Source organism: Rhodotorula toruloides, assembly GCF_000320785.1.
Source record: "Rhodotorula toruloides NP11 unplaced genomic scaffold Scaffold1, whole genome shotgun sequence".
NCBI lineage: Eukaryota > Fungi > Basidiomycota > Microbotryomycetes > Sporidiobolales > Sporidiobolaceae > Rhodotorula > Rhodotorula toruloides.
Window position 1 is genome coordinate 95,593 of NW_015622961.1, and position 19,693 is coordinate 115,285.

Sequence of the window (19,693 nt, forward strand, 5' to 3'; positions counted from 1 at the left end):
AGCGCTTGGGCGCGAGTTCGAGTCGTTCCGCAAGCTCTGCCAGATTGCGAAGAAGCACAACGTCGTACGTTCATCGATTCTCCTTGCGTCGTGCACTTTGCTGACTGTTCGACTCCTCCAGTTCCTCTCCGTCGGCATCGTCGAGCGGTCCATCGTTGGCGCGACCTTGTTCTGCTCGAACATCCTGATCGACTCGAACGGCGTCCTCCTGTGTGCGTTGTGGTCTCCTCCATTGACAGCGTCTACGTCGTATGCATACTGATTCGTCCATCGCAGCCAAGCACCGCAAGCTGATGCCAACAGCCGCCGAGCGCGTCGTTTGGGGCACAAGCTCTGCGACGAACCAGCCCGCCTTCCTCGGGACAGACCACAAGCCAACCGACAATCTACCCGTCGTCTGGTGTCCCTCACTCGGCTTCCGTATCGGCGGCAACATCTGCTGGGAGAACTACTGCCCGCTGCAGCGGTACGCGCTGTACCGGAAGGGAGTGAGCCTCTACCTTGCGCCGACGGCCGATGCGAGGCCGACTTGGCTGCCGAGCATGCAGCATATCGCAATGGAGGGACGGACGTTCGTCGTCTCCGGTGCGTCTCAGAGTTCTTCCTCGCGTCCCTTGCTCACGCTTTCTTTTCACAGCCAACCAATTCCAGAAGGCCAGCGACTTCCCAGAGGACTACCCTGCTCGCGTCGCAGCAGGCGGAAAAGACGACGTCTGGTCTCGCGGCGGATCGTGCATCGTCTCGCCGCTGGGCGAGGTGCTTGCAGGACCGCTCTGGGACGGGGAGGGCGTCCTTTACGCCGACGTGCGTCGTTTCCTTTCTCTCTGATTTTCTCGAACTTTTGCTGAAGCCAGTCGTGCGCAGATTGACGCCGACGACATCCTCGGAGCCAAGCTGGACATGGACTGCGCAGGTGCGGGCCATTACGCTCGGGAGGATATCTTCAAGTTCGACGTCCGCGCGTAGATTCGCTAGACTCGCATCGTTCATCTCGCCTTATCGCCTTATCGGTGCATGGGTCTATGCTGTGCACTGCAGAGAGAGAGGGAGCTACTCGGCCTTCCCCTCCGCTCGCCGCCTCCCGGCCTGCTTGACCACGTCCTTCCTGTACTGGACGAACGCCGTCAAGTTCTCCATCGCCCCGTCTGCCCTCGCCCGCAACTCAGGAAACTTGTTCCGGTCAACCTTCTTGATCGCTGCCCGGACGCCTTGGACAGACCGGTCAAGGTCCTCGAGCATCTGGCCTTGGCGGAAGACAGGGACGTCGTACGAGCGGTCTTCGTCGGCGTAGAGGTCGATGAACGAGTCGATGGCTTGGAGAAGGATGTCGGGTGTTGATGCGACTGAGGGAGGAACGGTGCCGGTGACGACGGCGGCGCGGGAGGTCGGCAGGAGCGAGAGCATGAAACGGCCGATTTGCTGTGACACTCGACAAGTATGGATAGTCAGTGATTCGCTCGAGAGACGAGCGCCACTCCGCCAACGCGAGCTTGTCGACGCACCGCATTCTCCTGCTCCGGCACGTCCGCCCGTCGTCCAATCTCCCCGAGCGCACCGAGCGTCCGAACGCGGATCGCTTCGCCAGCCGGTGTCTGTGCAGCTGCGAAAGCGGAAGGATACACTCGCTGGATGAGGAACGGTGTCGTATCGGGACCGACAACCTGCGCGACGAAACGACTCAGCGGGTACGCGCAGGTGAGCCGAGGAAAGGATGCGCACGATGGAGTCCTTGCTCGACTCGGGACTCAAGCCCAGCCGCACGCAGCCCCAGACGACTCCCGAGCCAGCCATGACGATCTCCATCCTCCGCTCCTGGACCTCCTCGACCTCGTCTGGCTGCGCCTGCTGTTGCTGCTGAGCCTGCTTCTTCCCCTTCTTCCCGCTCGTCTCCTGCGCCTGCTGCGCAACAGCAGGAACATGCTTGTGCGCCGCCTCCAATGCGCCCATCACCAGCTCGAGCGACGTCTCGAACACCTTCTGCAGCTCCTTCGGGTTGCGCCTCAGGCGGTTCTTGTCAGCCGCCTTCTTGGCCTTCTCGAACGCGCGGGAGAGGGTGATGTAGAGGTTGTTGAGTGCTTCGAGGGCCCGGACGTGGATGGTCGTGATCGCTTCGGAGAGGGTCGACAGCGAGGAAGGGACGAGAAAGGCATCTGAGGCGGAGGTGCTGATGAGGCCGTTCGACGAGGCGGGCTTGTCGAGGTCGTGAGGGGCGAAAGCGGGAGGGGAGAGGAAAGAGAGAGCGGTGGTGGGGCGGGCGAGGGCGAGAAGCTGGAGGGGAAGCGAGTCGCCGAGAAGAGCGAGCGCTTTGCTCGAGCCATTCTCATCCGCTGCGTCTCGCTCGTCGTCCGAGTCGGCCGTCGCCTCCAAGTCGTCCAGCATCGCGTCCGCGCCGCCCTCGACAGGCGTGTCCCCCCGCCTTCGTCTGATGATCCCATCCGCTTCTTCTTTCTTCTCGCCCGCACCAACCATGCCCTCATCCTCATCCTCGTCCGATCCCATCTCCACGTCCCCCTCGACATCCATCGAAATCCCGCCCCACTCCTCGTCCTCCGCCTCGTCCTGCTCGTCCTCGTCGCCTGCACCCTGACTCGCACCAAAAGACGACGAGTCTGGTACGCCTGAGGCGAGCCATTCACTGAGGACTTCGAGGGCGAGCTGGAGCGTCTGTGACTGGCGTTCGAGGGATGCGAGGCGGGAGGAGGGAGATGAGGGGTCGGGTTTCGCAGATGGGAGAGCGGTCGGGTCCTGCGACAAAGATTCGTCAGCTTCGCTCATAAGGACACAGGGCAAGGGAGAGACTCACGATCTCGCTGGCGACCTTCTTTGCCTCCTCCACAGCCGCATCAAGGTTCGCCTCTTTCACGAGCCCGAGCAGTACCTCCTGCGCCTCGTCGCTCCTCAGCGCAGCCCTGACAGCCTCGACGTCTCGCCGCTTACTCCGGCCCTTGGCGATCTCGAGCACCGTTCCGAAAGCGAGGACTCGCAGTTGAGCCCAGTCGTCCGACTCAGCCGGGACAGGGGAAGTAGGCGTGAGCAGGATGGAGAGGAGGGAGGCAAGCGCAGGGGAGAAAGAGAACGAAGTCGAGGAGGAGAGGAGGTGAGTGTGCGCGGGGTGATTGTCGGAGACGAAGGCGTAGAGTGCTTGTGCGGCTGCGACGACGACGAAGAGCGGGACTCGGACCTTCTTCGCCTGCTCCTTCTTGACGTCCTTCTTTTTCGGCTTCTTCGATTCAACTTCCATTGCTCCGCGTCCGCCCTGCTCGTCCGCCAGCTCTGCAACCTGCGCATTTCGCTCGATTCCCAACGCCGACTCGGCAAGGTATCCCATGCACAAGCCGACAATCCCTTGCGCGTGTGCATTAAGCGAGCCAAGAATCTTGGTGTTACTCTCGGCGAGGCACCAAAGCAAGACGCAGACGTTCTCGCTCCAGTCCCAGAAGGACCGGCGGAGAGTATCTTGCGCCTCGTTGGCGTCTTCGACCGCTCGTCGCTGTTCAGGCGTCGCAGGGAACGAGGGTTTCTGAGGCTGCGGCGCGGGACCGAGTTGCGAGGGGAGGAAGTGCGCGAGGAGGGGAATGTGGATGGTCGTGAGAGGGAGGAGGAGGCGCTTGTTGTGCATTTCTGAGAGGATGTGAGGGGGAGACGAGACGGCGAGGTTGCGGAGTGCACCGAGTGATTCAATGGCGGTCGTCAGGTCATAGTAAGGGGGAGGTGGCGAGGTGGCGGAGGGTGTAGGGAGGGCAGAGACACGCTCAATGAGCAGACCGATGAGGTTGCGCGAGAGCAAGAGGCGGAGTTGGAGAGGAGGCAGGGTGAGGATGAGCGACGAGATGGTGGACTGCGGGCGGGAACGGTGTTCAGTGTCTCCTCTTTAGGCTTTTAGCTGTGCATTCCTGCCATCTTGGCTAGCCCTACGCGCAGCGTGAGCACAAAGAACGGACTGAAACGCACCGCAGCGAACGCCCTCTCCCTTCCCTCTGAGCTCCTGAGCTTGTCCAGCAGTTCGCCCATCTCCTGATCCCTCCTCGCGCCCTTCTTCAAGCCCTGCTGTCCCGCTGCCTCGCCGTCAGCTGTGTTCGCCGTCGACGAAGTGGGGTCGCCTTGTGCTGTGGGAGCGGTCAGAGGCGCAGAAGCGGCCGCGACGCGCGCGTCCCTGGTGCGTTTGCGGTGTCGCACTTTGCCCATCGTGTCAGTCTGGCCTGGCAAGCGGTGAGAACGAGCAGAGTGACAAGTCGAGGGTGAACGAACGAACGAATGCAACGACCAAAGCTCGACGGGAACACCACCTCGCAACGGCTCGTACTGGCTTGTGACTGGCTTGCTTGGCCGTTGTGCTTCCTCTGAAGCCCTACGAGCTTGCCCGTCTTCGAACGAGCTCGCCAGCGCCGCTCAGTCCGCCTCGATACCCTCCCGAGCGGCGTCGGGATCCTCTCACTCGCCAACACCACGCTCGAGGGACGTGTAGACAGCTTCAGGGCCTCATACAGAGCCGTATCGGGCACACAGGCTTGTAAACGCAGCCCGCGACCCGCCGTGGACGTTCAAACACCCTCCTTCCCCCACCTCCATTCCGACAGCGTCTCTTGCGACCATGGCAGCACCAGGAGACTCGCTCGCAGCGGACCTGTCCTCTACAGCAACGATAGTACCACCGGCACCCCCGTTTCGAGCAGCGAAGCTCCCGCCTCTACCACTCTACACCACCTCGACCTCGCGACCCTTCTCTCGCTCGGCTCTCAAGCGGCAGAGCGTGATGGCGTTGCCGAGTATTCAACATCTCCAACACGGCTTCGCGAAGCTCGGGCTGAAAGAGGCTAAGAAGCGAGGTGTGGAGGGTTCGCAAAGGAGAGGTGGCAAAACAGGCGAGGACAAGGAGAACGAAGGACGATTGGGTGGTCCCGCTGGAACAGTAGAGGACGAGGAGGGCGAGGAGGGCGAGGAGGCACTAGAGGGAGTGCTTGGGCCGGAACCGCCGAGACCTGAGGTTGACTTGCGGATGCCGTGGGAGAAGGAGGGCGTTGAGGCGTCGTTGCGAGATACGAAGGAAATACGGCGAGAAGTGGTAGAGGCGCTGGACGTTGTGTGCGAGACGTGCGCTCCATCTGCCTTCGTTCCGACTCTGGCTGCCTCGACACAGCTGACGACCTTCGCAAACTTCGCTTGCGCCTCTTCAGATGGGGTCTCACTGCGCCAGCTTCTAGGGTATCTACCCCGTCGGACACACTCGACAAAATTCCGCACGCGCCGCGAGAAGCTTCAGCCTTCTCCTCCACATCGTCCGCTTCGACTTCCTCACGAACCGACAATTCAGACTCGGCTCCGCTCTCCTCTCTCACTTCCGCCTCCTCCACGAGCGACTCGCCAGTCCCACTCGTTCTCACGCTGCTCACCTTGACAACTGGCGCCATCCGCACAACGCAACAATTCGTCCTCTTTTTGCCTTCCACCTCAGTCTCCTCCTCCTTGTCCGCCCCCTTATCGACGGACCCGCCGCAGATCTCGACGGCCTCTCGACCACGCACATCCCTCGCCTCCCCGTTCGCAACCGCAGCAGCTATGTCCCGCTCCTCTTCGTCCGGCTCGAACCAGGGAAACACGGCGGCTGTCGAGGGAGACGAGCGAGCGACGTTGCTTGCTGCGCTGCGCAGGAAGAGTCTGGAGGTACTCGGGTTACTGAAGGAAATGGAAGGGCGGTATCGACTGCCTGAGACGCCCCAGCGGTTCTTGGCGGACGAGACAGAGGGAATGGTCGAATCGCCGCTCGAGACGGAGGCACCTGCTTTCCCTGAAGCCGCCGGCGTCAAAGCGGAGATCGAGGACGAGCCGATGTACCGGTCGGATGTTACGCTTTCCGCGCTCGTGGCAGAACAAGAAGTCGTGCGGGAATGGGTGGAGGTTGTGAAGCGAGTGTTGGAACAGACGGCGGAAACGGGAGGGACGAGAAGGAAGAGCGGAGCGGGTAACGCTGAAATGCTGGCGGACGTGCCGGACTGGGCGAAGAAGGTCGGATGGGAAGACTCGCTCGGTGCGTCCGGACGCCTTCGTCGCCACTCGTGGACAGTAACAGCTGACTCCTTTGTGTCCGCTTCTCCAGCGCGAGCTCACGCTGTCATCGTCGCGCACCTCTCGCCGGAGCAGACGTCGTCTCTGCCTGATCCAGCGAACGACCGGACAGGCTTCCTTGACGCACTCTCGTACGCTCTTCCGCCTCTTCTGACGTCTTTAAGCGCTCATTGATACGACTTGCATAGCGACGGCTACCTCCTCTGCCTCGCCTACAACGCCGCCCTCCGCCTCTCCTCCCCCCATCCCTTCGGCTTCATCACGTGCGCCTCGATTCACCCGCTTCCTCCAACTTCGACTTTGAGCTCCTCAGTCGAGATGTCCCGAGCCGCATCGAATGCGAGCGACGGCGGAGCAGGAGGCGAGAAGATTGGGCAGACGTTCAGGAGGGCGGAGAATCTGCGGTTGTGGGCTGGGTGCATGACGCTTCTCGCGTCTGTTTCTCCGTCAGCGATAGTACTGACCGTGTGATGTTTTGACAGCGCCCTCAAGCACCGCTACAACCTCGCTCTCGCCGGACCGCCGCAGTTCGATCCGAAAGTCGCCGCTGCAAGAAGGGAGGAAGGATGGCGAGATGGGCTTGAGCAGGCGGTAGGTGAATGGGCGGAAGTTGTAGCGATGGAGCTGAGAGGGGAGGATGCTGATTCGAGGCAAGCTGGTGCAGCGGATCAGGCTAAGGCGTAGAAGGGCAGGCAGGCGCCGGTCACGACAATGCAATGACTTCGCCCGCCCAGCCTCGTTCTGCGCTTTTACGTGCGACCACAAGTACTTCGCCTTCGCCGTTCTCCGCTCGCACCACCACCTTACCCTCCTCATCCCAAACCGCACTTCCTCCTTTAGTCTCGTACCCTCCCGTCCCTCGCCCATCCGCATGATTCGCCAGCAGGACTGCCATTCCATAATGCTTCGCATACGACGCTAATCGTGCAGATTCGGCGCCGTACGACGCGGAGGAGATGATGGATCCGGCGGCGTAGACTGTCGCGCCTGCTTGAGAGGCGGACAGCGGGTGGAGCGGACAGGAAGTGTCGGCGCAGATGGCGAGAGCGACGCGTTCGGTATGCTCAGACGCAGACGGGAAGTCGAGCAGAGGACCGCCTGTTCTGGGAACGAAGGAGGCGATTTCGGAGGAATCGAGGAAGCGTTTCGTGTGCGCGTGTCGGGATCCGCCGGGATGTAGGACAATACTGGCGATGTGGGTGCCGTCAATCGTGTCGGCAAGCATTGGCACGCCAACACAAGCTGTTACGCCTGTCTCCTGGCAAGCCCCGTGCAGCTCGTCCAGCCGTGCGTCATCGACCGTGAAGATAGCCTCTTTGGAGAGCTTGAGGGAGTAACCCGTCACGCTCAACTCGGGGAAGACGAGTAGCTGAACGTCGTTCTCGGCGGCGAGGCGGACGAAGTGAAGGTGAGTCGCGAGATTATCGGCGACGGAGGGAAAGGGAGAGACCGAAAGCTGGGCCGCTGCGACCACGAAGGGCTTGAGCATGTCTGAGGCGCACAGAAGCATGAGTCGTCAGCAACGTACGCCGGATTGCAGCGCGAAGAGGCGGCGTGCGAGCGAGTCAAGGTGCAGTCTGGACGAGGAGAAAGCGGGGCGAAGAAACGCACTCGTGCAGCGCTCGATCAGTACAAGGCAGAGCGTCCTCTGTACTGTCCTCCTCCTCGCCGTGCAGGCGGCTGTGGTCGAAGGTGGAGAGGAGAGGCAGACGACGAGACCAACGGCTGGATCTGCCGTCCTCACGCCCATCGCGGTTCTGCTGGTCTGCTGGCCCGCTAGTCTCGATTCGCACTTGCTATAGCGCCTCATCGTCGCCGCGAATCGCCGAAGGAACTCGCTGTCGCCGCTCGCTCGCCTCATCATCGCGAAATGACGGGAACAAGCTGCGCGACAACGCCGCTCGGGACCTGGCTGGCTGCGTTAGGCGGCTCTTACCATCCAGCATTGAAAGCTCGACCAGGTGCGCTGTCTTCTGCACCTGCCTCGGACGCGCTAGCTGACCAACTTGATTTCCAGATCTCTTTGGTACCTCTGTCTACGCTGGCGAGACGCTCGAGAAGGGCTGCAAGGCAGTCTGCTGCCCTTTCTCACTCGCCATAACACCCAAACAAGCGAGACGATGCATTCCCGACACTCTCTCCCCCTCCTCTCCCTCCTCCTCCCGCCCGAAACGCCTTCCAGACCACGAGATCATGACGCTCTACCTTTGCCTTCACCTCCTGCCAAAGTCTGTCGTCGACCAGGTGCCGGACCTCGACCTCCAACACCAGCCTTACGTCGACTTCCTACCAAAATCCGAAGCGATGCGGACACCCCTCTACTTCACACCGGCAGAACGGGAGTTGCTGCGAGGGACGAACTTGTATGGCGCGGCGCAGGAGCGCGAGGACGACTGGAAGGCCGAGTGGCGGGAAGTGACGAGCTGGGTGACCGACGAGGAGGTGCGGCGGGAGCTGACTTGGGAAAGATGGCTGTGGGCCTGCACGATACTCTCGTGAGTTCCGCTCTGTCGTCTTCCGTCGAGAAGCTATGCGCTGACTTTGGCACGACAGCTCTCGAGCCTTCTCGTCCGACCTCATCGACGGCGACAAGGACAACTCGACACCCGTCCTCTTCCCCGGCGTCGACCTGCTCAACCACCGGCCAGACGCTCGAGTGACATGGTTCAGCGACATGGACACGGAGAACGAGCGGGCGGACGGCCGCGCAGTTGGGAAGGGAAGCTTGACGATCGTGCTGGACGAGGAGATCCCGGCAGGTTTGCCCAAGTTTCTCTGCTTCTCTCGACCGAGCGAAGTTGACGAATGCGGTCTGCAGGCGCGCAAGTTTACAATACGTACGGCGCCAAGGCGAATGAGGAGCTCCTCCTCGGCTACGGCTTCGTCCTCCCGTCGAACCGAGCCGACTTCCTCACTCTCAAGCTCAGCATGCCACCCAACGCCTCTCCTTCGCTTCTCTCGCTCTGGGATACTCTCAAGCTCACCGACACGCGCCACTACGTCCCGCGAAGCGGCGTCCTTCCTGATGAGCTTCTCGCGCAGATGCGGCTGCTACTCGCGCAGCCTGGCGAGGTTGAGGACATCCAAGAGCGACTACGGAAGGGCGCGAGCGGCTGGAGTGAGGCGCTCGACTTCGTCAGCTGGGAGAATGAGCTCGACATGCTGGACATGCTCGGGGCTATGCTGGACAGCAAGGCGCAGGCTTTGACGGCGGGAGTTGAGGCTGTAACGGGCGATGACATACGGACGGAGATTAGCGGGATGGTGGGGATCTACCGACGAGGTGCGCTGGCAAACTCGCTCGTGTCCTCCCTCGCCCTCAGCTAACTTCTCCCACCGCTTGTTCAGGGCAAGTCGACGTGATCCAGGCTGCTATAGAGTATCACGAGCAGCTGTTTGACGAGACGAGGCGGAAGGCGGAGGAAGCTGGCATCCCGTTCGACGAGGACGACATGGAGAATCTAGACGACGAGGACGAGGATCACTAGAACACGCCCATGCAGCTCATCAGACATCGCTACATCGTATTGCAGAAACAGGACAATCTAACGAAGAGGGAGGGTTTGCGAGTGCGAGTGCGAGTACGAGCGCGAGTCTACGACGAGAAATGCGAGGGGTAGGAGTCCTGCTCCGCCGCAGGATATGCCTGGGCTGGGGAAGCGTACGCCTGCGCGCCATCCGGGGACGAAGGGAAATGAGGAACGGGGGCTGGAGCATGCGAGACGCCATCGAGGTGCTCGTTGAGGACGTGTGCGGGTTGGAAAGTCCACATTGGCGGTTCCAGGGCGATGTAGAACGGTAGCGAGGCTGTCGAGGACGTGAAAGGTGGTGCACGAGCGTAAGGATCGAGCGGTGGTAGGGGTTGGGAAGAGGGAAGCTGCGGCGGAAGTTGCGAGGGCGGCGAGATAGAGGGCGAGTCGGAGTGTTGACGAGGTGGCATGAGCATGTTGTGAGTCCGATTGAACGTCCACGCGGCGACTTGGGTGAGAGGAATGGTGGGTGTGTTCGGGTCGTCGCCGTAAGGAAGGGGAGCGTCGACGACTCGTTGCAACGAGACGATCTCTAGCTCGATTTTCTCGAGTACCGACGTCACGGCTGGCGACGGATAGGCGAGCGAGATGTTCCGCAGCGCGTCGCGCAAGCTGCGAGGAAACGGGATGTGAGTAGGCGCCACTCGAAAGGTCTGCGTCTTCAGAACGCACAAGAACAGCGATGCGAGCTTGTCGGCAGCGCCCTGCGGATGCAGGTTGACGTCCCACGTCGGCGTTGCAACAAAGATATCCGCCAAGAGAACCACCCGCGAGACCGAGTAGAACGTGGAGGCGAAGAGGGCAAGGTGATTTCTCGAGGCGCAGGTCTGTTGAAAGGATCGGGAAAGTCAGTGGAGAGTGCCGAACACGCGTGAAGGTCGAACGCGTACCCTGGCACCACGCAGGTAGCGACAAACGCCCGAGTTTGCGCGCTTGCGAGCCGAGTCTGCGATGGGCATGACCGCCCGGTCTTGGTCGCCCGCGGCGCCTTCGGCAGCTCGCAGGATTGCGAGTTCGCTGAAGACGGTGAGGGCGGCGATCAGGCCGGTGTACAACTGCGAAGCAACAGTTAGCCTGTGCACATTCGAGTGAGTGCTGTTGGACGCACCTCGAGGAGCGCTCGGCAGAACGGTTTGGTGATGGTCGCCTGCTCCTTTCCAAACGCGACAGCGCTATCCACCCAAAGATAAATCTTGTCCATCTCGAGCCATTCCGCCTCGCAGATGCGCAGGGCGCCGAAATTGCCGAGCGCGAGATCTTCGAACGCGTAGGCGAGTCGCCGGACGGAGAAGCATGCAATGGCGAGGACGGGGGCGACACATTGCGACAAGTCCCACGGATCGGACGAATCGAGCGCTCGGCTGAGCTGGTCGAGGGAAGGGAGGAGCATGTCGGCGAGAGGTGCGGTCATTCGGGCGATCCGTGAGAAGAACTTGAACCGAAACGATCTGTCTCGAGTTTGAGGTGAGCCCAGGAAGAGTCAAAACGCCTTGGACGAACGCACAAGATTGGCGCCGAACTCGTCTCGAGCGCAACGACGGCGTCTGTCAACGCTATCGCCCAAGTCGTGGTATCGTCGTCTAGCTCAGGCTGATCGAGATCGCGCATCGCCTTGACCTGGTTGGCTGCCGCAAAAAGGTATGGCTGGGCTGCCGAAGTCCCCAATTCCCCGTTCGCCATCAACTGCCACAGCAAGAGGAGCGCGACCGGATTCGAATTGTTGATCGTTCGCCATAAGCCTTGCGAGTCGGCCAACCGGACAGCCAGTTGCAGCGCTTGATCGGCACAAGTATCTCGCGTCGCTTCAGTCCCCTTCGAGGGTCGCAAGAATCGGGAGGCGGCGGCAGCAACGATGCGGAGCATAAGCTGCGAGCGAACGAGAGAGAGTCAGCTTGGCGCGCTCATTGCGCTCATGGACGCATACTCGCCTGATCAGCCGATTCTAGCCTTCTGATGTCCTGGTCACTGGTGAAGGCAGTCGGTTTCAGCGCTGGGCAACCTCGTCGCGGCCAAGCGGGGCGGACTGACCTTGACTCGAAGCGATGCCGTGAGTCGTAGTAGTTGAACAACGGCCACGGGTAAAGAGGGTATTTTGCGGCGCCGCCGATGCGGTCGTACAGGTCGAGGACGTCGAGCCGGAGCGTCTCAACCTGCAGATCATTCGCCAGGTGCGCCTCGGCGTCGCTGTAGGTGGGTGGCGTAGAACGGCGTGTTGTTGGAGGCGTCGAAGGCGTGGCGATGTCTGTCGAGCCGTAGATCTCTTTCGCCGCTTCAATCCGTCGCCCGCTGCGAACACGAGGATCTGCGAAGCGACGACCAGTCAGTCGATGCGGTCCGCGCTCCCGACGAGCTATACGCACTCGTCTGTCGCGCCGTCGTCGTGCACTGGATGCCTGCGGATTGAAGGCGATGAGCGCGACGGTTCGTGGACTGAAGTTAGGAGACGCACCCTTTCGCAGGCAGGCATCGCACGACCTCACCGCCTGTCCAGCTTCGTCCGTCTGGCGCCCTCTGCAAGCGACTCGTCGTAACCGGCAGCCATCGCAACTCGAGGGGAGTGGGCCGCGCGCGCCCTTTGTGATAGCAGGAACGAACGGACGCTTGGAGGGCGCGGTCGACATCGGAGTCCCTCGACGCGGGGCGGTAACGGCAGCAACGAGCTGGATGCGCTTGATTGGTATGGGAGGTCTGGTTCGGCGGGCAAGACGAGTTCGAGGAAGTCTAGTGTGGGGAGGCGAGGCGAGGCGAGAATTGTCGAGGCGAGGAGTTCAAGATGCGGCGGCGAGCGCTGTGCTGACTTAGCGTGTCCGATCGAGCGGTCGAGCGAGCTGAGCGCAGATTAGCTGGCAGGCGAAGTTGACAGTCGGCACGGCAGGGTGGCTTGACGGGGACGAGGCAACGGGAGCTTCGAAGTCGTTCAGCCGGCTGGCGCGTCGTCGAGCGAAGCAGTTCAGCTGTATGCTCTGTAGCAGGCAGAGCCAGACCGGCTTGGTCGCGCAAGAACCCTTTCCCAATCCATACCCCCGAGAAAGCCTCCGTCTCCGCAAGGACAAACCAATTCCTCGCAGGGGCCTCGCTCCTGCCTCCTGGTGTTCCAGAACGTGCTGAATTGCACGCAGGCGGTGTCCTCAAGCCGCCGCCGGCGAGTGCTATGTCCGTCGTCCACCATCTGTTCGCCAAACTGATGAAAAAGCGCACCGAGTGAAGGAGCGTGTCAGGCGGTGCGTCGGGCGCGTCGGTGCATGTGTAGAGCAGTCTATGACAGCATCAAGGCAGCGCAGCGTCCTCCCAAGCGTTGATGGCAGAGGCAGCCGGCCGTTTCGGTCGAACTCCCCTCTTCGCCTTCTTCCACTCGCCGCTACTCCCGCTACATCGCCCATCGAGATGTCTGGACCGCCCGATCAGTGCTCCGTGTGCGAGAGCACCTCCATACAGGCGTGCTCGGGCTGTAGGACGGCTGTGGCGAGGTTCTGCGACGAGAAGTGTCAAAAAACGGTGTGTGTGTCCCGCCGCATCTGACGGGGCTTGGAAGCTGATCAGACTCGCTCGTACCGTGCAAATCTGGCCGACGCACAAGTACTTCTGCCGACTTGCCCGCGTGACACCCAATCCTCCGCCATTCTCCTTCCCGCCCTTGACGACCGAAGAAGCAGCCTTCTTCCTCCCTCGTTCTACCGATCTTCAAGTCCCGTATACTCGCAGCTGGCGGACGGAGGAGACGCATTCGTGGATCGACCTCTTTGTCGAGAATGGCTGGTGGCCGCACGACGGAGCGGATGCCATGGTGCGTCTTGCTTCAGTCTCGCTCGCTCTTGCCTCGATGTTGATGCTCAGAATCGCAGTCCATGTGCCTAGCCGAGCTGCAGAAGCCGCCATTGACTTGCGCGATTCCCGAACCCGGCCGCTCACTCGCCTTGATGGAGCTGAAGGGCCTCTATGGCGTGCATCACAGCATGCTCGCGACTTTCGCAGCCTCGCCCTGGACTCTCGCGGGCGGCGACTGCTCGTCCGTAATCCGTCAGCTGTACCGGTACTATAGGCATAAGGGCGAAGAGCCGCCCGACGACCTCATCGCGCGCATCTCGCCGCTCCTCCACCAGGACGTCATCTTCCACACCATCGCCGTCGACCAGTGGATCTCTCCGGAAATGGAGAGGCTGGCTGCGCGGCGGATGGCGGATTGGGTCGAGCAGTTTGAGGAGGAGGAAGGCTTCAAGGAGTGCTTGCGATTCCTCACGCAGGTCTGTACGCGTACGGCATCGGGCGTCGAGCAGTGCGTCGTCTCCTGAAACGCGGGCCGCTTCGCATCTCTTCCAGGCGAGTCGCGAAAGTCTCAGCGAGTTGCCTCTCGGAAGCGGACGGGAATGAGGCGGCGAGCTGGCACACTCAAAGGTCTTTTCTAATGCCACAACAAATATGCAAATGTCTAGAAAGGCTAATGCTGAATGCGAGGGAATAAGGGCTGATACACGGGCGGAAATGTATGATATGGATCGACGAGGCTTCACCAGTCGTCGCGACCGACGGCAGCGGAGACTGCAGACGTCAGGTCTGCAGAGCGAAGAGCGTTAGCTCAGGCGCGTGAGGGAAGGAACGGAAGGAACGCACCGAGGTGGAAGCGGGGGAAGGAAGTGGACAAGACTGGTTGCTCGAGGTTCGGCTCCTCGTGGCCTGGCACCTCGTGTCCCCAGACCGATCCTCCGAGGTGCATGCCCTGCCGCTCGACCTCTCCGAGCGCCGCCTCAAGATCCTCGTGCCTCACTCCCTCTCCCTCCTCCCTCGCCTCACGGACATTCCCCTCCTCCTTCTCGTCCGCAAGTTTCTGCGGCGTGCCCGGCAACGGACTGCCAGGGAAGAACCGACGCTGGAAGTGCATGCGCTGCAACCGCTTCGCGTGCTCGGTCATGACGGGCTCCATGCCGGCTTGCACAACGGGAGCGATCTCGAGCGGTCGCTCGGGTCCTGACCAGCCTTTGCCGGTACCGAAACCGCCGGCGAGGAGGGCGCTGCAAATGCGAGCTCGTCAGCTCCTTGCTAAGGAGAAAGGAAGGACTGGAAACACACCGCTTGATGAACGGGCTGAGAATGGTCGCAAAGTGGAACTGGACCTGGTCGCCCGCATAACGTTCCAGCGTGCGTTTCAAGTCGACCAAGTTCTGCACGCTCGTAGTGTCGATGTTGGAGCAGGACGACATGTCGAAGACGACGGCGCGGAGGATGGGCTTGTCTTGCGCGGCTTGTTCTTCGGGAGTCGAGGCGGCCTTGCGCTTTCGCCAGGGAAGCGGGCCGGGGTTGTTCCATGGTCGGTCACCAGCCCTGACGTTGTCGAGCTGGTCGCCAGGCCGGGTGTGCTTGTGCGCGTGCTCGACGATCATGTCGGCATCTGCAAAGGTCGAGCGTCAGCATCTATCTACCCGCTCAGGACGAGACTCGCACACACAGTAAGCAGCGTTCGGGTACAAGAATGACTCCTCGAAGCGGAAGACGATGACGCCAGGCGGAGGCGCCTCGACCTGTACGAGCGGGTTGCGCACGCCATCGGGGAGGAGCGGGAGGTAGACGTCCCTCCCAGGCAAGCGCGGGTACGGGCTAAGCGTGCCGGACGACGTTCCTTCTTCCTGCTCGTCGCGGGACGGCGAAACCTGGACGTCCGGACGGATCTTGACGCGGCCGAGGAAGGCGCCTCGAGGACGTGCGATGCGGAAGAGGAGGAGCGCGACGGATGCGCCGACCGAGGTGTAGATGCCGATTTCGATGGTTGCGAACATTGAGACGAGGACGGCGATGAAGAAGATGACGGCTTCGAGAGGGGAGACTTTCCAGAAGGCGTAGACCTGCTTCGGCGAGGCGATGAGGTCGAGGACGGCGTGGACTGCGCCGAGAGCGAGGTTAGCTACAGGGGCTAGAGATAGAAGCACGACAAGGTGAACGCACTGATGACGGCGGAGAGGGCAGCCGAGGGAATCCAGTAGAAGGCGGAGGTGAGAGCGTAGAGGGCGACGACAACGCAGACGCCCTGTGCGGCGAGTATGCGTCAATTGAACACGTCTCAAAGGAAGTTGAGCCAACGAAACCGCGCCAACTCACCGTGAACCAACCCGCCAACGGCGTCCTCACACCCGCCTTCGCCTTGATCGCCGAGCGCGAGAACGATCCCGTCGCCGGGTAGGCGTTGAAGACCGTTCCGACGAGGTTCGACACGCCGATGGCGATGAGTTCCTGGTTGGGATCGATCTTGTAGTTGTTGACGCGGCCGAAGGATTTGGCGATGGCGATGTGTTCGAGGAGAAGGATGCTGCGCTCGAGATGGCGGGTCAGCTCGAAGTCAGTGCTGAAAAGGAGCAAGGGAAGGCGCACATGGTCGAGACGGGGAGCTGAGGCGCGATCTTGGAGAGAAGGTCGGTCGGGAGCTTGGGCTGACCCATGTGCTTGAAGCCAGACGGGACGTCCTTGAGCACGGCGATGGGGAAGTGTTTCGGGTCTTTGTGTCGGAGGAACGCCCACGAGGCGACCGTGAGAATGACAATCACGAAGGCCGTCCGAAGCGTGAGCGCAAAGAACGCGATGCGCTTGACGATAGGGTTCCTCGCGCGCCGCTCGGTCTGTTGGAGGACGTATCGGACGATATAGAGGAACGCGAGGCCCGAGAGACCGAATGCGGCGTCGAGTCTCGTGTCGGGCAAGTGCTTGAGCGAATTGATGATCACTTTGTACGTCTCTGCGCGCGTGTTGAGCTTGGAGGAGTATCCCATCAGGGCGGGGAACTGCCCGACCGCGATGTTGAGCGCCGAGCCGGTCATGAAGGCGCTGATGGCGGGCGAGGGGATGAACTGCCGAGTCCGCACTTCTCCTCAGTTCTGCAGCTCGTCGTCCGTTCTTGTTCGGGACGCACCTCAATCAACCACCCAATCCTCAGCATCCCGATACCAAGCACGATCAATCCACACAGAAACGCCAACGCCGTCGCGATCTCGGGCGCGGAATACATCGCCCCTCCGCTCGAAGACTGGACGTGCGAGATGACGCGCGCAACTTCAAGCGACATGACTGCCACGGGACCGATGGTGACGTCTTTCGAGGTCGCGAAGAGGGCGTAGATCATTACTCTGCGCATAGAGGAGGGTGAGCGGGAGAGGAGGGAGAGGAGGGAGGGGAGACGGACCCGACGAAGGACGAGTAGAGACCGTATTCGAGAGGTAGTGTCGCGATGCGTGCGTAGGACTGTGAGTGATAGCGAGTCAGCGTTCGCCAGATCTAGTTCGACCGCTTCGAGACGAGCGAAGGAGGACGTCTTCCTCGCTCGCCTCGTCCGGTTCGTCGTGCAGACTGGCTGTGAAAGTGGACGTACCATCGCCTGCGGCACGAGGACCAACCCCACCGTGATTCCCGCAATCAAGTCCCCAAGCAGCCATCGCAAGTTGTAATGCAAGATCCACTGCGGTCACCAAACCAGACCTATCAGCTCCTCCTCCTTTTCCTCGCACAGAAGGGACGACACGTACGTTGGTAAACGGAAACAACCTATGCAAATAAGCTCCCGCCGCTTTCGCCGGACTAGTCCCCCTCACGGCTCTCTTGATCCGGTCGCTGACGGGCGCTGCATCGACAACTTGAGGGTCGTAGTCGATCCAGTGGAGGAGGGAGTGTTTGGTGCGTTGGAGGCGGGAGGGTCTGGGAGGAGCTGGGGGAGGTGCGGGAGGAGGAGAGGTGGAGGAGGTGGTGGTGGTGGAAGGGGCAGCCATCGTTGGCGGAGTCGCCTCGAGTGGCTCGGCGTGGATCAGGGTCGACAGAAGTGTTGGAACAGGACGACGAAGGGCGAGGGAGAGTTGCTGAGTGTGTGAGGCGAGCGAGAAGGTCACTTGGCGTTGGCGTGTGGTCCGTCGTCTGAGCCTGTCTGGTTCCCTCTGTAGCAGCCACACGAACACTCAAGTCGTACTCAGCGAGCGGCAGAAGGTCGAGCAGCCACAAACGCTCGTCCGCCGGCGTCTCGCTCGGACTTCGCAAGCACGCAATTGATGAAAACAGGGGACCAGTTGATAATCCGCAGTCGTCAGTACTGCTGAGTAAGCGAGCCTAAGCGAGGGTTGCCGCCAAAGGGCGAGTTAGGAAGGTCAAGGTGGACGAGGGCGAGTCGTTCTCTGGAAGCTGCTGTGGCTTTTTCAAAAGAGAAGCACTTCATTTGCCAGTCATGGATCAAGCCTAGATACACCGCCCTCACCCGCCTTCCACCCACTCCGCCTCGCCCGCTCACTCGAGACTACTCTCTCCCCTCTGAACCGCCTCCCTGATCGCCTCCTCCACCGGCTCGTCCGTCTCCTTCCCCTGGATGAGGTCGATTGCGAGTCCTGCAGCTTTCGGAGCGGAGGAAGAAGAGGGCGAGAGGGCGAGGTTGAAGAGTGCGAGGAGGGACGAGGCGACGTCTGCGCGCTATTGCGGCCACGCCACGCCATATCCGCACGGTCAGCAGCCTACTCCAACCAGCTTGTAGTGGGAGAAGGACAGGGAGGCAGAGCGAGGCGGAACGCACAGTCACCCCTCCCATCCCCGTCTTGCCAGCCGTCACCCACCCCGTGGGCTCGTCGTCCAACAAGTGTCCAGGGCGGAGGATCGTCCAGGGAAACGTGGTGCGGCGCGAGAGGTTCTGGTCTGCGGCGAGCTTGGCGCTGCGCGAGGGAAGGGTTAGGGCACGAAGAGGGAGGAGAGAGGGAAGGACAAACTCGTAGTATGCGCCGATGGCTTCGTGAGCTTTCTTCGATCCGTCGATGTCCTCGTGAGTCTGCGAGCGCCACAGAGTCGACGCATCAGTCTCGATGCGGAAGAGCAGCCCTCTCTCGACCGACTGAAAGCGAAAACAAGCGCGCAACGCACGTAGTGAGCGGGCGGCGGCTTGCTCGTGTCGCGGGTGTCGAGTGCGCCGATGAGGACGAGGTAGGGCTTTGGACCGTTCAGCTGCTCGATGGCGTCGAAGACCTGGCATAGGAGAGCGTCAGCAAGCGATTCCCTCCTTTGCTGGGAGGTTCTGCGCCTCGTTCGTCGCCAAGAGGACGAGAGTGCATCAAAAACGACGTCAGAACGGCACACACCTTGATCGCGCCCTCCTCGTCGACTTTCCTCGTCCTGTCCTTTCCACCCTTCCCTCCTGCTCCCGCAGCGAAGAGCACACCCCTCGCGCCCTCAAACTCGCTCTTGAGATCGCCCACCGTTGCATCCTCGATACTGAGCAGCCTGGGCGTGCCACCGGCGTCCTGGATGGCGCCGAAGTGGGACTCGTTGCGGACGAGGGACGAGACGGTGTAAGACGAGCGGGCGAGGTGGGTGAAGCGCAGGGCGACTTTGCCGCTGCCTCCGACGACGACGATGCGAGGGTGTGCCATGCTCAGTGAACTGTCCAGGTGCAAGGAGCGTCCCCTGCTGGCCGACCCTCGTCCTCATCGCCTCATCGCTCGTCAGGAGGTTCACCTCACTCACACTCGCTCAGACTGGCTAGGATGGCACAGCGTGCGATGCTGAGAGCAGCACAGCAAACACTACGAGCACACACACGCTCTGCCCGGCCCGCACTCGTTCTCCGCCCCTTCTCGTCCTCGACGCAGCTCGACTTCTCATCGACTCGCTCACGACACACTGGGGACGCAGGCGAGCCACTACCGTGGTTCGTAGACCCCTCTACAGCACCCACCTCTTCCCCCATCCCCTCGACAAGCTCCACACTCGCCACCGCCCCCGTCCCAACTCCGCCGCCCTCTCACCTCCCAGCGCCCTTGCACCCCTTGCACGCCTACCTCTCGACCTCTCCCTTCCTCGACAAACACTCGATCAAGTACATCCATGCGCGCGAGGCGGACCCAGCGGGATCGTGGTGTGATTGGGTTGTGGTTGCGAGCTTGAGGGAAGGGAGGGAGAGGGGGTTGAGAGGCGCGATGGACGGCGTCAAGCGATTCGTGCGTGCACCATCACTCCCTCTCACACGCCCACTGACGTTCGGGCGCCGCACAGTTGGCAAAGAACCCCGTCGAGCTCGACTCCCCCTCCTCCTCCCCCGAAGACCCTCTCGAATCCGACCCCGACTCTCCCCCCTCCCCTCCCTCACCCTTCGCGCC

The 19,693-nt window shown here is 61.6% G+C and overlaps 10 protein-coding genes across 10 annotated transcripts in view; 5 read left to right on the forward strand and 5 right to left on the reverse strand.

Annotated features, from left to right (window-relative positions):
- On the forward strand, positions 1-966 carry RHTO_00041 (beta-cyano-L-alanine hydratase/nitrilase; the record flags this gene model as incomplete). Its single annotated transcript, XM_016413725.1, has 5 exons — positions 1-64; positions 122-212; positions 277-585; positions 638-804; positions 865-966. Coding segments are annotated over 5 exons (733 nt in total), but the record flags the coding sequence as incomplete, so codon positions are not given.
- Positions 967-1,050: 84 nt separating this feature from the next.
- RHTO_00042 (Ankyrin repeat protein) lies at positions 1,051-4,185 on the reverse strand (the record flags this gene model as incomplete). The annotated part of the gene is made up of 5 exons (XM_016413726.1): positions 1,051-1,419; positions 1,503-1,661; positions 1,720-2,745; positions 2,804-3,838; positions 3,952-4,185. The coding sequence occupies 5 exons, from the start codon at positions 4,183-4,185 to the stop codon at positions 1,051-1,053; spliced, it is 2,823 nt and encodes a 940-aa protein (XP_016276733.1).
- A 406-nt stretch (positions 4,186-4,591) lies between these two features.
- Positions 4,592-6,747, forward strand: RHTO_00043 (uncharacterized protein; the record flags this gene model as incomplete). The annotated part of the gene is made up of 5 exons (XM_016413727.1): positions 4,592-5,091; positions 5,175-6,025; positions 6,095-6,194; positions 6,252-6,479; positions 6,546-6,747. The coding sequence occupies 5 exons, from the start codon at positions 4,592-4,594 to the stop codon at positions 6,745-6,747; spliced, it is 1,881 nt and encodes a 626-aa protein (XP_016276734.1).
- A 19-nt stretch (positions 6,748-6,766) lies between these two features.
- RHTO_00044 (nitrilase/cyanide hydratase and apolipoprotein N-acyltransferase) lies at positions 6,767-7,552 on the reverse strand (the record flags this gene model as incomplete). The annotated part of the gene is made up of 1 exon (XM_016413728.1): positions 6,767-7,552. One exon carries the CDS (start codon positions 7,550-7,552, stop codon positions 6,767-6,769), a length of 786 nt encoding a protein of 261 aa, XP_016276735.1.
- A 381-nt stretch (positions 7,553-7,933) lies between these two features.
- On the forward strand, positions 7,934-9,551 carry RHTO_00045 (lysine methyltransferase; the record flags this gene model as incomplete). The annotated part of the gene is made up of 5 exons (XM_016413729.1): positions 7,934-8,024; positions 8,081-8,558; positions 8,617-8,822; positions 8,882-9,346; positions 9,412-9,551. 5 exons carry the CDS (start codon positions 7,934-7,936, stop codon positions 9,549-9,551), a joined length of 1,380 nt encoding a protein of 459 aa, XP_016276736.1.
- A 107-nt stretch (positions 9,552-9,658) lies between these two features.
- On the reverse strand, positions 9,659-12,214 carry RHTO_00046 (transcription factor; the record flags this gene model as incomplete). The annotated part of the gene is made up of 8 exons (XM_016413730.1): positions 9,659-10,205; positions 10,266-10,420; positions 10,484-10,648; positions 10,702-11,041; positions 11,098-11,459; positions 11,618-11,895; positions 11,954-11,986; positions 12,043-12,214. 8 exons carry the CDS (start codon positions 12,212-12,214, stop codon positions 9,659-9,661), a joined length of 2,052 nt encoding a protein of 683 aa, XP_016276737.1.
- A 763-nt stretch (positions 12,215-12,977) lies between these two features.
- On the forward strand, positions 12,978-13,882 carry RHTO_00047 (uncharacterized protein; the record flags this gene model as incomplete). The annotated part of the gene is made up of 3 exons (XM_016413731.1): positions 12,978-13,088; positions 13,171-13,377; positions 13,436-13,882. 3 exons carry the CDS (start codon positions 12,978-12,980, stop codon positions 13,880-13,882), a joined length of 765 nt encoding a protein of 254 aa, XP_016276738.1.
- Positions 13,883-14,097: 215 nt separating this feature from the next.
- Positions 14,098-17,335, reverse strand: RHTO_00048 (sulfate permease; the record flags this gene model as incomplete). Its single annotated transcript, XM_016413732.1, has 11 exons — positions 14,098-14,144; positions 14,202-14,599; positions 14,658-14,976; positions 15,034-15,465; positions 15,528-15,609; positions 15,681-15,888; positions 15,951-16,423; positions 16,486-16,699; positions 16,756-16,814; positions 16,942-17,028; positions 17,096-17,335. 11 exons carry the CDS (start codon positions 17,333-17,335, stop codon positions 14,098-14,100), a joined length of 2,559 nt encoding a protein of 852 aa, XP_016276739.1.
- Positions 17,336-17,840: 505 nt separating this feature from the next.
- RHTO_00049 (NAD dependent oxidoreductase) lies at positions 17,841-18,967 on the reverse strand (the record flags this gene model as incomplete). Its single annotated transcript, XM_016413733.1, has 5 exons — positions 17,841-18,020; positions 18,121-18,256; positions 18,311-18,369; positions 18,462-18,563; positions 18,677-18,967. 5 exons carry the CDS (start codon positions 18,965-18,967, stop codon positions 17,841-17,843), a joined length of 768 nt encoding a protein of 255 aa, XP_016276740.1.
- A 114-nt stretch (positions 18,968-19,081) lies between these two features.
- The window catches only part of RHTO_00050 (uncharacterized protein), a gene marked incomplete at both ends in the record, with an annotated part of 948 nt that continues 336 nt past the window's right edge, over positions 19,082-19,693 (forward strand). Inside the window, 2 exons of the mRNA XM_016413734.1 lie at positions 19,082-19,534; positions 19,590-19,693. The exon at positions 19,590-19,693 is cut by the window's right edge and continues 65 nt beyond it. Of these exons, the coding sequence (XP_016276741.1) occupies positions 19,082-19,534; positions 19,590-19,693 (557 nt within the window). The remainder of the gene's footprint in view (positions 19,535-19,589) is intronic.